The sequence below is a fragment of the Trichoplusia ni genome, chromosome 13, assembly GCF_003590095.1.
Source record: "Trichoplusia ni isolate ovarian cell line Hi5 chromosome 13, tn1, whole genome shotgun sequence".
NCBI lineage: Eukaryota > Metazoa > Arthropoda > Insecta > Lepidoptera > Noctuidae > Trichoplusia > Trichoplusia ni.
The window spans coordinates 4,498,982-4,514,407 of NC_039490.1; the positions used below are offsets into that span (position 1 = coordinate 4,498,982).

General features: G+C 33.9%; 1 protein-coding gene across 1 annotated transcript in view; it reads right to left on the reverse strand.

Annotated features, from left to right (window-relative positions):
* The window catches only part of LOC113499947 (synaptotagmin-10-like), a 94,250-nt gene that overhangs the window by 42,016 nt on the left and 36,808 nt on the right, over positions 1–15,426 (reverse strand). Inside the window, exons 2-3 of the mRNA XM_026880556.1 lie at positions 3,030–3,183; positions 1,003–1,159 (exon numbers count right to left, since the gene is read on the reverse strand). Coding sequence (XP_026736357.1) covers positions 1,003–1,159; positions 3,030–3,183 — 311 coding nt within the window. The remainder of the gene's footprint in view (positions 1–1,002; positions 1,160–3,029; positions 3,184–15,426) is intronic.

Sequence of the window (15,426 nt, forward strand, 5' to 3'; positions counted from 1 at the left end):
ATTTATTTACAGAAACAAATAATTTTAATCAAATAGTTACATAAGAGAGGTATACGTGTCAGTAACAGTAATCAATATTATTTCGTTCACAGTATGGCAAATGGTTTAAATTTATTAAGAGTGTGGTAAATATAGGGCCTGTCAACAAGTGACATTACTCCGAGCGCTAACAATAATGAACTGCTCAAATGTATTGAACTATCAAGTCAAATTCATGTGACTGGTCAACAATCTATGTCATTTATATACATTGGATTTAAATTCTAATGCGCTGTAACGTTATCTACGCTCTCAAACCGGTATTATAACATAACATTGTTTACAAACATTAATTCAATACAGCGCACGCATTGTAAAACTTTTTTAATCTAAGAAAAATTGTCTTAAATTATCATCGCACAGACCGGCGTAATTTAATTCAAGAGATATAAAAGTATTATCTCTACCTGCAGGTTACAAGCCCACTCCTTCAAAACTTAATTATGGCCGCAACTGTAGCAGAAATTAACCCAGAAGTGCCCAGAGGGTGTGGGAGAGAGACAATATTCTACGTCTCGTAGTGCGCTGTCACGCTCGCGCAACCGCTACAATAATACCTTAAGATGTTAGGTACGCAGAACTAAACTGACCTAATTTCTTAAGTGGAAACTGCGTGGACAAGTTTTACAAACTTAATCTTTTAGATAAACATGTAAATGTTTGGTTTTAGAAGCTTTTATGTTGACTGAGCAAGCGTCGATGTTATTTTTGGAGGTCTGATTTTAGTGTGAATTTTTATTTTAAGATTCTCGTAATGTTTCATTAAAACCCTTTTGTTTTAAATGCCTTTTTTATTCATTCTGAATTGATTTTTTGTTATACAAAGGTCTGCAATTAGGACTAATGATTAACTCACTATAAATTAGTACTTCGTAAAAAACCATTTTGTGTTGCGTAAATTATACGCTGTCACTACATCTGCTCTTATTTTTTAGTGGGGAAGCACACATTGAAGTCCCTTACCTTTTTAGCAGGATCCTTATGCTCCTGCACGTACTCCTGCTTCAGGGGTTCGGTCTGCAGATCAGGGAGGGAGTGGCTGATGCGGATGGCGGCTTGTCGCGAGAGGGAGTCGCAGTTACTATCCTCGGAGTCCCGCCGAGTCCTGCACCAAACGGATCTGGTAAGAAACCTTTGTGGTCAGTGATAATGAAGAGGAAGATTAGATAAAACCTGTTTGGATGGTACGTGATTGAAGATTAAGAAGAATAGGTAATAATAAGGTAGTGAAAAAGAGATGACAAGATGGGGAGAAGTCAAAAAAAATTGGAAAGTCTAAAATTTTATAAAAATCTAGGTTTAAGTTACAAGTAACTCTGAGTATACAAGAAAGAAGGTTAATAAAGAGTAAATACATAAACGAAGAGAAGAGAAAGTTTAATAAAAAAATATGATGAATATTCATTTTATTGTGCCATCACCGCCATCATTATGTTTAATTGAGATCCCTGATCTATTAATAATATTAAAACAAATTATCACTCTTGAACTACATTTAACAAGAAATAGAGAGCAATTTATTCAAACAATACTTTTTTTTGTTTTTCCCTGAAAAGAAGTTAAACCCGAAACTTTAATACATCTACAAATATTTTAAAAACTACAAGACCATAAAGAAATACATCCAACATCTGCATCGGAACATGTATAACATTACCGTTAGTACATACTTAGAGTCAAGTTCGCAGCGCACTTCAAATGTCATTTCGTATATAATTTGTTTGCTAAACGTGCATTTGGAGGTAAACGTTTTACTTCCGACGGTAAAATAGAATTTAAATATTCATGTCCTCATGCAAGCAAAGAGAATTTGGGTGAGCTAAATGACATGCCAGGGATATGAGGAAACGATTTTTAGGCCAATAATGGGATGGATGTTGTGCTGCGCCATGTACTGTGTGGGATACTATAGATAACATTATTTATAATTTCGAAAAGCTTTGGCCCTCTCGCTTTACCGTGAATGGCAAAATGATTAATGTAATAAATGATAATAAAAAAGGCCCGTTTTTTCATTGAAGAAAACGGGTCTTTTTAATTATTATTTTGAACTTATGGATAAAATTATGGAAGGATAAAAAATAAAATTATAGCACTGGTCATAGGCAATGGCATCTAAAAATTGATGGAGTTAGGCAAATCCTGTGGCATTACCTACCACCGTGACAAAACTTTCTAATCCTATGTGAAACGGAATATTTAAGAAATTGAATTACATTTTAGTGACTTGCAAAAAGACTAGCCAGACTCAAACAAGCATTGTAGATCACTTTGTTATAGTACGAGTAATACGACGATTCTCTTCAAAGTTTCGTAACCCCTTTTCTCTGGTTTATAACTATTTGGAAAGTTATTCAACTTCTGTTTATAAAGGTCACTAAACTATCTTTAATATAGACTTGATTTCGGTTATTAAAACTCGTAACAAATTAGTAGCTGAAGTTATACCAAGTCTTCACAACATTAATTAAGTTTGGAGACGACGAATCAAAATATTATAAGGTAAAGGTCACCACGGTGCGCGCGACCTTTCGGGAAGTCGATCCCTGTGTAGGACAAGAATTTGTGTGATCTACGAATGCTTGTTCTGAGTATGGTTGTCTTTGTGCATGTGACTTGAATGTTTGCAAAAACTCCAACGATCAAAGATTAAATTCCGTATCGCGAAATGTTTTCTTTGCATTTCTGAATGAGCTGGAGGCGAGCAGCCGAAGATAGATCTCGATGGCTTGCAATTGGGGACGCTTATGTTCGGCAGTGGACGGATATGGGCTGATGATGATGATGACATCATCAGTCCCTACAGTACCCGTATGTGGTGCAACTAAAATAAATAGCAGTCACACCTTTCCATATTAACCTACCCTAATATTAACAGTCAGATTTTTGTCCATAGTGGTAACCTTCTGTAACTGAGCAACTAAAACCATTCTCGTAACGGTTCACAAGTATACTTGAAATAAAAACTTTTTTCCATTCTCAACACTCACCTGCCCATAATCCACCTCCATGTAGCCGCGCACTGGTAGCCCACGGCAGCGAGTAGTACGGCAGCCATTGCTGCTAGGAGCAACGCAGCCGCGTAGTCCACCGAGCTACCACGCACCGCTGACGGACCTTCCAAACTCTCGGCTGGCCACACTCCTGGAACAAAACGGGGAATTGAGACTGGTTGATTTGAGGAACCATTATTGGCCGATTAACATCATGGTAGGATGTGAAACGAGTTTCATTTTGCATTGGGCTCTAAAATTCGCTGAGGCGTTACATAATAATATGAACACCTTTACGGCGAGCGACTGCAATGCACTTAACTATGATAATTGCTTGATTTGAGATATTATAGGCAATGAGACTGGGTGATTTAGGAAATCCATTCAAGTTACAATATCTGGTTGGTAAACTTAAAATCGAATTGAAAATTGGAGGAGGCCATGGCTATTTTATTTTTTAGCCTCCTATAACCTTTTAAAGTGGATTTAAAGATAAAATATAATGTTATAACTTGTTCTGAATATATCCAAAGATCTATGAAGCTATGGTTTGCAACTATCTTCTGCATCATAAAACAAACAGTTTTTTTCTATAAAATTTTTAAAACAAAAGCTTTATCTTGTCTCTCGCACAAATTTTTCATCAAGGATTTTTGTAAATTATTTTTAGACTAAAATTAATTAAACTTAAAAGTAGACAGTAGGAGGTCACTGGACCTTCTAACACTGACCTTCCCCAAAAGACCTTCTAACTTATCCTAATTGCTGATCATGAAAACAACTTTGATCTTTGCGTGGGAGGAAAAGCACCTGATGCTCAATAATTTAGTTTGGCAAGAGATACAGTGGTATTGATTACTTATCAAAATTATTTTTTATAAGGTCAAAACTTTTACTTACAAAATCAATAAGCAAATGTGCTCTTGATAAGTCACTGAACTAAATTGGGCATTCAAACAAACTTGAATAAAAATATTTATTTTAAAAAGGTTTTAATTTTTAGATCGGCCTGTCTCTTTGTCACTTGATCAAATTTTGCAAATAAAAATTTGATCCAAGTTCAAATTCAGAATGAAGCTAAAGTTTGCATAAAAGCAACATCATGATCGCATCTGTCGGATCCGATGCTGGAAACCCCCTCGAATTTTGGTTCGTTCTATCCTAAAGAAAATAAGGTCGCAAAAAACTTGTTTTCCTTTCATGATTTTTTCTTGGATCTTTTTCCCTCTCCTCTTCTTCTTTTTCCCTTTTTCTACTCGTAGATTTCATAATGCATCTTTCTTCATGTCACGTTTTTAAGTTCAACAATTCACTGGTATGCTCTGTAAATGCGACTTCATTGCAATTTGAAAAGATTAGCGTGACAACTTTTGAGGTGGATTCATACCACGCCACATCACTATGGTTGGGTCAGAAACTAATCGAGCGATCCTAATAAATTGTGAATACTATCATCATTGGCCTAGCCTTTTCCCAACTATGTTGGGGTCGGCTACCAGTCTATCCGTTTTTAGCTAAGTACCAGTGTTTTACAAGGAGCGACTGCCTATCTGACCTCCTCAACCCAGTTACCTGGGCAACACGATACCCCTTGCTTACACTGGTTGTCAGAGTTTTTCAAGCTTCTGACTACCTGTAACGACTGTCAAAGATGTAGGAATAACAGACGGATCCCACAATTCCGAAACATGGAGGAACTTGTTATGACAAAGATGGTCACCCATCTACGGACTAACCGCGTCAAGCATAGCTTAACCTGTGATCGATTCACTTATGCGGTTATAGCTTAGCCACGAGCTCCTCAACTTAAACAATTACGAAGAAATTAACCTTTCTTCTTCAAGCAGTTTTACTTGAATCAAGCCTTTGTTTCAATAGTAACTCTTTCATTAAATTGTCACACTCATTGTAATATTCATCACAGGTGGTTTCAAGTCGAGGGCTCGCCATGGCCGTTTATTTTTACCAAGATATCGACAATCGATATTCGATAATGGATATTTCGTCTTAATTATTTAGTTTGAAGGTGAAACTTGCAATCGGTTTATTGACCGGCTTCTTCGAAATAAATATTGTTTACACGGGGTGTTTTTCGATTAAATGAATTGTCACCTTTAAGCTAAACTAAGTAACACTTAAAATTACAAGAACTTTGACGGTGATCTAAAAATAGTCTTGTTTAGTAAAGTCAAAAATTATTCTTTGGTTACAATATAACTATGTTGAGCAATATTGTTTTTTTAAGGAGGAAACCATATATAATTAACTTATGTTATAGATATTAAAAAGAAGATTAACTGAACTCCACTTGTCCATTTTAAGTTAAAAATAAAATGGAATGTTGTTCACATTCATTTCAAAATATTTATATGAATAAATAGTTAGAAAACTTGTAGTAGAATACTGCTTTATTATCAGTGTTATGTTAAAGTCAACAATTTTTTTTTCCGAAACTTCAATTAATAATGTAATTTAATATCATACGTACATAAAGCCTATTATCCTACTATTGTAAAGACTTTCTTTACTGGCGATTTTCTTCACATAGCTTAATACGACGAAGAATACACATCGATCACTTATAAGAAAAATATTTAAGGTCATAAGTCACGCCCTCTGACTCGCGACAATACCTCATAATAACCTCATAAATACAACCCTGGGGTCAATAAAGATGGACCGCTGAATATATTCATGTGTTTTAAAATTATTTAAATACATTATAAAAATCAGCTTTCAAGCGATAGCACTTTTTTGGCAGTTTCAAATAAAATGGCTGGACTAACGCCTTTTAACAACTTTTTAAGAAGCGCCATTTTTTTTTAGTTTTCAAAGTTTCACTAAGCGCTAAAAATAAAACAGCGGTTATCAAAAGCGTCTTGAAAGTGCTGATCAATTACGCTGGGAAACTATGATCTGAATGCTTTTTCTAAAGAAAAAATATGCGAGCGAAATGTCGCCTGGGAAATTTTTCCAGTGTGTCAGTAATCCAAAGAACGTAACATTTGGGTTAGTTAACAAGAAAATACGGCTTCTGAACAACGTTAGCATGCAGACCTAGTATCTAATATTACAAACAACCGAAAATTGTTCCACTAAAGCAATTTCCTAACCCTGGACGAGCTGGCGGTTTGTATTACAACCATTCCCCAATTTGACTGGACCTTATTTGGTCTAATTGGATTACGGGATAAACATATTGTCACGCGGTTATTGGGCTCAGATTGAGAAAGGGTACATAATTATATTGTGCTCCTTAACCGTGTAATAACAAAAGCTTTGAAGGATCGATTGATTGTCTCAATCCTTGGAATCTCTTTTGAAGGTCCCTCAAACTCAATTGTCAGTCCAGAGCAAAACATAAGGAAGTGAGTATTTGAAACAGACAAGTTTCAGACATGTGCATGTTTCAAAAACTTTTAAATATGACTACGAAGTGCATCAAACATTGAGTCAAACTTAAAACTGGGGCTTGTACAAATATATTTGAACTCCCTTAAGGATTATTTTATCTTTGTGGGAACCATTTGTTACTTACGACGTTTTTATAACTGCCTAATGACATTGCAATGGAGAAATATGGGCCCAAATTTTCTTGAAACTTGATTATTATTCCACCGATTTTCGGATTTCAGATTGTGACTTCGACTTTTAACGTCTATTTGCTTTGAAGGTTTTTTTTAAGAAAATTAAAGTATAAACTTAAAATTCATTTCAGTTAACCTTGAAAAATATCGTATTGTTTCCATAGTATTTAGTCAATCATTTCTAGATACTTAAAAATCTGAAGATAATAAAGCCCATATAGAATAGCCCCATTTTTATTTGACACAAGCCAAAAAAATCGCATGAGAACATCAATAATCACTGCAAAAAACTTGCCCCATTTTCCAACAGTTATTATTTCAACATTTCATTGTTACGTCTAAACCTTCCTTTCATAGCTTGCAAATGTATCTACCTCACTGGCAAGCGGAACAAAAAATTTACATACATTATGTAAATAGTGGTCCCGTCGATATCCCGGTATATCCGTATCGGATTCGATGGAGCTGCTGAAATCTTTCAACTTATTTGTTCGCTAAGTTTAAATGTATGGACGAAATACAAAGGATATTGAATCAATTTAGTTTCATCTCGTATTCTAGTTTGAAAATGATAGATTTAAAATGAAAGATGGATTCAGTTACGGTGTGTGGAGTGAAATGCTTTTTAAGATTTGTTTGAAGCGTTTTATTTTGGATGTCTATTACTGTCTTTCGGTTTTACATTTACTGCCACTTTTGAATAACTTGCAGTCTCATCTTTTTAAATATCTCCCGGATAATTGGCTTTTAATAACGTTAAAATAAAACATTGTACTGTAATACTTGGATTAAAATATTAAAAATCTTTTACACACCACCTAGGCGATCTGAATGTAAGCTGTGATAGTTAAAGTACGATAAATTTAAATATTCGTAAAATATTAAATAGGGAAATCTTGTCTTATTTTACCCCATTAATGTCAATGGTAGCGTTATCACTTTTTTTTATAATTCCTAACAGTTTTAAACCATGTCCAGTTAAAATATTTGACTTGAAATAATATTAACCACAGTCGGTTAGAAAAAAATAACAGTAAGGGAATTTTCCTCGTTAAACATACTTTTGTTGGTATTCGTACATAAGGAAATCATTATATTATTTGAAAATAATTTCCTGAATATTGATAAGGCCAACAACCGTCACCCATATCTTCAAGTGTAACACCCTTGTGCGAAGTGCACAACGACCTTGTTTCGTAGGTTTTTATACCACTTGTATCTGTGAAAAGAAAAGCTTGTTCTATGATAATGTGAGTGTTTTGTATTTGTTACTAATATTTGACTTAACTCACATTAACTATCTTTAGATATATTTGAGAAGGTTAGGTGAAAAGGTGATATGGGGAGCTTTCTATATGTTCATTGATCAAAATATGCTACTATGTAGCCTAACTTGAGTAAATAGATTTTAATTTTATCTCTTACAGGATATAATAACCGTAGTGAAAACAATACACTGTTGCATAAATTGTAATGCACAGTGTGCTGTTTTGATTAAAGAAGTTTTTTATGTACGTTCTATGTATTATGTATACGTTTTATGTATGTTCATGGACATACGTAATTGGACAATTATCCATACTCATCATATGCCGTTGCCTTCATGCAACTTGATAACGAAATGTCGTGAGTCATTATAGATCAGCCCATATTATATTTCTATAAAAATGTTTTTTTGACAAAAAAATCACAATTTATTTTATTGTTAATTCGATTTTCAACAAAAAAAAAGGATTCGTATTGTTTAGGGATACGTTTAAAAAATGAATTGACCGGTTTTACTATTTTGTTCCGTAATATGATGATAAATTGATTTGAAATCTCTTGTGCCATCATTTGATAGCGCATTCTTATAAATACTGACTCTGGGTCCCAAACAAAGCGAAAAAAATATGGTATACTTTTGGCCCGAGATAAAAACACTGTTAGTCACAAATTTACAAACATTTTCATCAAAGTTATAAACTAATCTCCACATAACAGTATACCTAAAACATCATATTATTATAGATTAAGTGTATCCGAATAATACCAATTCCTTTGCGATGGTAGAGTCAAGATAATATCTATACAAGGAATATAATTGTCATGTTCTCAATAATAATAATATTACGTCTGTATTCGATTTGTATTCAACAAGTTATTTGAATTTGAACCCTGTTGCTAACGATATAAGAGCCATGTAGAATGATGTGTATTTTGGTAACAAGTTATTTGAATTTGAACCTTATGAATAAGAAATAAGAGCGGTGTAGCGTGACGTGTGGGTCTGTAATATAGTTAGGTATTTCATGTCGATTACTGATTGCGGGCTTTGTAATTCTAGAGGGGTAGGTGTAATGTATTGTTTTGGCTTGACATTCACTGAATGTAATTGTTTTATAAGAGATAAACACCCTGTATTTTTGAATAGTAAAAAATTCAGACCCCGACAGACGGCAAAGTGTTAGTAAAGTCAAGCCTTTATCATACCAACGAAACCCTAATTAAACCTTTCAAGTACGAGTCAGACATAAGGCACACATCTGGTGGTTCCGTACAAATTAAATTGGAATCGGATATAATTAAATTTAGTAGATAACTACTAATTTACGACCGATCAAACCAAGAATTTACCATGAACTTATATGCTATATGAAAATGTAGCATATTTTTATTGTAGCGGTAACTGAAAACCGTCATGAAATTTTCAACCATCCAGCTATCTCGGTACATGAAATACAGTTTCATGACAGGCGGACAGACAGGCTGCGTTTGCGTTTTTACAGGATTATTGTATGTATGTGTATGTTTGGGTATGGAAGCCTAAAGAAGAATAATTAATAAATTTAAAAATCTAAAACCCACGTTTTTAAATGTCACTCCATTCAAATTTTATCAAAATTTGCCCAGCCATTTTAATAGTTGTAAATTGCATTGTCATCAGGATTGAAGCTACCCCGAAAATTTCAGCCTGCTAGCTTATCGGGAAGTGCCTCAAAATTGGGTTGCAAAAATCGTGGGAAAAAAGTCTAATTAAAAAAAGATTACTATTTATCGATGAAAACACATTCAATCTAATCGATTTTCATTGTTTTCAGCAGCAACATTCTTACTATAGTCTGTCTTTCTAAGAAACCCTAATTGTGATGTATATATTCATGAAATTCATTTTAAGTCTATGTTCAAAATGAATTAACAACAGCTGTCTATTTCTTTGTCTTAGAATTATGAATTTGCTGTCTCACTATTTAGTTGTTGCTATTATCTTTAGTATATATTTAGATACTGTTATATGATTTTGAACTTGTATTGTTAGGTTAGTTACGTAATTATTACGCTAATAATTTAGCATCAAGGTTTAATCCCGGTTTTTTGAGCCTATATAGATAAAAACCTTTTTTTGTATTTTTTTCTAATTCGAAGCATCAATTTTCAAGATTGACAGGTTTAAGCTCGTCAGTTTTATATAGTAAAATTGGTACCAAACCCTACATATATATTATAAACAAGAAAATTTGTTTTTTACAGCAATGTATTACCTGAAATAAGTTTTTTGATACGTCTTATTTATTAAAAACTGGTTTTTCTTATTTTTACAAATCTGCCATTCTAAACACCTTCTAAATACTTTTTAATTAATTTCTATAAGTTTTAACAAAACAAAGACTTATATATTTTAATTGAATACTCTGAAACCATCCCAAGCAAATAACCACTTGAGTATTACCTCGTAAATTGTATACTTCAAGTAGCAATTATATTCAGAACTTTAACACGCGGGTAGTGTAAACTATCAATAACAGTTCTCGAAGAATTAAGGAGTTCAAATTGTTTTAAACTTGTAATATACATAACATTTACTACACATTCGATTGGTATTTTGGTCTAGTAGTTAACGGCCCTGACTGTTATACTGATGGTTGAGGGTTCGGTTCCAAACCCGGTTAATTGTTTGTGTGATGGGCACGAGCATATTTTGTTCTGAGTATGCGCGTAATTTATAGGATATTTAGAATAATTTTATTATGTTTATCAGTCAACAGTTGTTCAGTACTCATTATACAAGTTTGCATAGATTGAAAAAATGTGGGGAATAATATTAAAAAAATCTGGTAGTAAAAACAAATTTTGAACTACGCAATACCTACCGTTAAAATCCTTTATAAATATATTCTTATTTCCATTTCCAATGTGTCCTCTAACATCTATTACTTTATATAGTTGATTATTCTTTTAATGCTCTTCAGACATCGGAAGATTAAATTGTTTTATTTAACACCAGATTGGTCAATTAGACGGAGTTAAATAAGTTTGACACTGTTTTCATTTAACTACAGATCTACATCTCATATTTTAACATTGTTGGAGAAATAATGAATAGAACAATGTGTAGTTAGATGTCCAATGACTATTATTTTTGCGTATTAGTTTTTCTGTCATTAATGAAAATGTGATATAATTTATTGTATCCAATATTTTAAAACATTAAATCAGTAAGGTACAGACTAATGAAACAGCTGTATGAAAACGAAATATTAATTTTGATACTTTAACTTTTATAAATCGCCTTCTTAAATAATGGTTATCAAAAGCTAATTTCTTTTTTAATAAGCCATCCCACAGTGTTATTGACACCTACGTTGTGTGATCAAGACTTGTACTTTAACTTTTAAAAGCAAGACTTGCTTTTGTGGGAGCGAGAGAGTGCTCTACATTCCATATATCGGCGTCTTGCTTTCACAACGACAATAGCTTTAAGTTAAAGTTCGTGGTACAAGCAAGAGTATGAATTTCTCCTACGCAGCTAAACTTATTATTAAATTATATTTGTGAGTAAGACTTATATTTATTCCTAACGCGAGGTGAACGATCGCATTTGTGTATTAAAAGTTTTTGGGTGTTTTTTTGTTAATTTCGAGTTGGGAGCTTGGGAATTTTAGATGATAAACTTATTTTTAATTGAGTAAATTACAATTTTAAAGTACGTTGAGTGTTTCTAACTCAGAGTGGGTGAAGGGAAGGGGCAATATCTAGATCATATTTTAAATGCCTGAACTTCTATAGATAAATATTCAATCAACAATGACGACTGTTTTCAATGAAATGTAATGTCATGTAGTAATTTTGCTCTAAGTGCGCATCGAACAACTCCATAAATACTATTTGAATAGGTTGTGGTAGACCCCTGGATCGTGTAAGAAACATTCAAAATAAAGTAATAAATTTTAACCACCGAATTAAAAAACGACATTTTCATTTTTACTCAACTCTCACTCTTCTACTCTTTTTCACATTAAATGAAAAATGAATCAACAAAATCTGAGAAACAAAAAACAGACTTCAACTTCTTGTCACACAAATTACCAAGTATCTGTATTGAACACCAATTGGAACAAAGCATACATTTATACAACCCCTGTATCACATTGCGTAAACACGGGACCGAGGCTAATCCTGTCCACGCAATAAATCCCTTTTGTTAACGCTAATTAGTTACGTAAATACTGTTAATATTCGCTACTGGTCAAATAACAACCTACCATTGTCCCGTACATAATACTCTTGTAGTTTTAAAAGAGAGAGCTCGCTCTACATTTTGTATGGTTCTGTCCCGCTTGCACATAAGCAATAGTATTTAAGAAGAAGCGATAAGCTAGGTCTCTCTGTCTAGCCAAAAAACTGCACATGTTGGTTGAACTACGCATGAAACGGTCGGTCCGTGGATGAGTGACCATCTATGTCATAAAGAGTTCCTCCGTGTTTCAGAAGGCAGGTTAAATTGTGGATCCCGGCTGTTAACAATACATCTTTGAGTCGCTACAGTTAGTAAGAATCTAGAAAATCTGACAGCCTGTCTGACTAAGAAGTAAAGTTGCACAGGTAACTGAGTTGAGGAGGTCTGATAGGCAGTCGCTCTTTGTAAAACACTGGGACCTCGCGGCTTCCACTTAGACTGAAAGCCGACCCCAACATAGTAGAGAAAAGGCTTAAATGATAATGGTAACCTCCAAAAACTGACACGCTTAACATAATATCTCACAAAGCAGTCATTTGAGTAATAGAGACGTCGCTCTACACAATGTATATACCCATCTCGCTTCAACAACTGAAACAGTACTGCTATAAAAGGTGTTGTCAGGCCTTCAGTCCGTCATTCGAAAGCCTTACGTAACGTAGTATTGATAGACTATTATATGAATGTCAATGTCAAATGCATTGTATTCGCGTAGTATGATCTGGTATGATATATTTTAGTTTTCTTTTGTTTGTATTGGATTGAATTGTTACAACCGAGTTATTCATAGAGAAGTTCCTGTCAGTGATAAGACTCAAATATCTTATGGAACGATAAAAAGAACATTTTGGGAGTTCTGTATCTAAAATATAAAACGGAATCCTATTGCTAAGACTACTCTGTCTGTCTATCCGTCTGTTATGAGACTATCTCGTGAACTGTAAAAGCTAAACCGATGAAATGTTCAGAGATGATGTATTCTTTCAATAATTCCTAAATGAGGAATTCGAAATAGAAACCAACATGCAACAGTGACAATTTTCTTTTGATTTACTCCAAATGTACGATACCGGTTCTTGTTTCATAGAATAGGACTTTATATCAGTACCTGAATTGATTTTAATTTGAAACAATATTTGAGAAATATTAAAGACTTACGAAAAATTCATGACTTTTGTCACTCAAAAATCATATTATGAAAATTCAAAAGTTATTTATTGTTTTAAAACTCTTGTTCAAATATTTTACAATCTACTTAAAAAGCGTGAATTATGAATAACTGTTTATGTAGACGCTGAATAAAGGTTAGAGGTCATTGAGCTTATATTTAATCGAAAAGTTTTTAAGCTATGATAATGTTTAGAGATTCAACTTAAGTGCCGATGCCTTAGTAGGTATCTGAGCGTACTTACCTATCGACCTCTTGACCACTTTCCATAAATTGCTTTTAAGTTTCTATTTCCTTAAAAAATCATATTTAATAGTCTTTATAAATGAAAAATATAAATCATTTTGCCTTCTTACATTTTCACTTTCCTACATTTCCTTCTGCCTTCCATATTTTTTGCAATTACAGTATTTAAAACAGATTCGACCTTCGTTTATTTGTGAACAAAATCTTCCAGAATCACACATGAAACTTGGCTCTCATTTCCTCGACCGGTGACCGGTTCGCACTGTCATCGGTTTGTCACTGTGGAAGCGAGACACGTATACACAGTGTAGTGTGCTATCTCTCTTCTACAACGGTAAAACTCTTATTTCACGAGTTCATAGTACAGGCACAGACAGCCTGATTAAGCCGAGGCAGGCCACTGAAACCAACTACCGAAATGCGGTTGATGTCCGCTGCTAATTGGAAAATTTACGTCTGTAATCTTAGTGATGGGAAAATTTATTGCAATAAGGAAAAGCTATGAAACATTTGAATATATTTCAATACTTATGATTTAGATTTGTGCTGGTCCCAAGGGTCCCGGAACAGAAAACCGTGAAAGGATTTGTGGGAGACCTTTGCCCAGCTGTGGGAACAGTGAGCCAAAAAAAAATATTGCTTAGTAATAAAGCTTTGGTAAAATTCCCATTGGTTTATCGTATCTAATGGTCTATCTATCAGTCTAATCAAGCACAGTTCTTTTTTTGTAAGCAAACGAGGAACTTTATTTTACAAAATTGGCCCAAATTAGCAATTTTTTCTAAGTTATATTTTGATCGAACCTAATGGAAAAACCTTTACTGGAAAGAAACCGTGTCCAAAACCTAGTAGTAATACTAAAGTAAGGTAAGATGGAACAGATACACCAAGTTTACAAACAAACAACATTGTGGTAAAGTTACCCATACTGTGCATACAATTAGCTTCCTATTCAGTTGCAGTTTGTTTGTTTGTTGACCCAATTCGCGCTTGGATGTGCTTCGGGCTTAGCCGTGCTATGCACAATACAAACGACCCGTGCAGAGAATTGCAGGCTAATATTTGACTGGTCAATAGATATTTGTTTTGGTTTTCTAGTGTTTGTCTAAATATCGGTTCCCAGTTCAATTATGGATGTTTTTCAAAATACTTTCTTGGAATTAGAAACGGTCTGGTTTTTGAAACAATGTGGATGATGACACATTTTTTTTAGAATCCGTCTTGTAGTTTTTTTTAGCTTTGCCCACATACAAGAATTTAATCCGTGTGTCTTGAGGCGTTTCAAAGATATACAATACACATTCACAAAGACACCCAGACTCAGGACAAGCATTCGTGGATCACAAAAACGCTTGTCCTATGCGGGGATCGAACTCGCGACACGTCGTCCACAGTGGGTTTGGCGTGGCGACCTCAACCACTCGGCTATCCGTGCAGTCAAGTCAAAGTTCTATACATAATAATGGAGACGTATGTCTTCTTTTGTTCCTCAAATTGTAAAAAGTGAATGGAACTCACTCCTGACGTCATTATTTTATATAAATGTTACGAAATCGTCACGTCACAAGTTCCTCTATTCCTATTCTAATATTTCCTAATAATAAAACTAATTTAAAACTATTTATCTCTGTACTGTTTACGAAAACGCAAAAATACGAGTTCAATATTTTTTTAACTATCCCAGGGATTCATGATATAGTTATTTTTACTTCAATACCAAGTCATTATCTCTATTTCAAGCCATTATATCATTACGCAGAGTTGACACCGAGTATATCAGAACATTATAATGATTACTTTGTAAATTAAATCGAATTACGCTAATTGACTTACGTTGTTGTCCGTACCATTTGTGAAACGAGATTAAATTAGACGCCTATTATCAAACACGTGTTA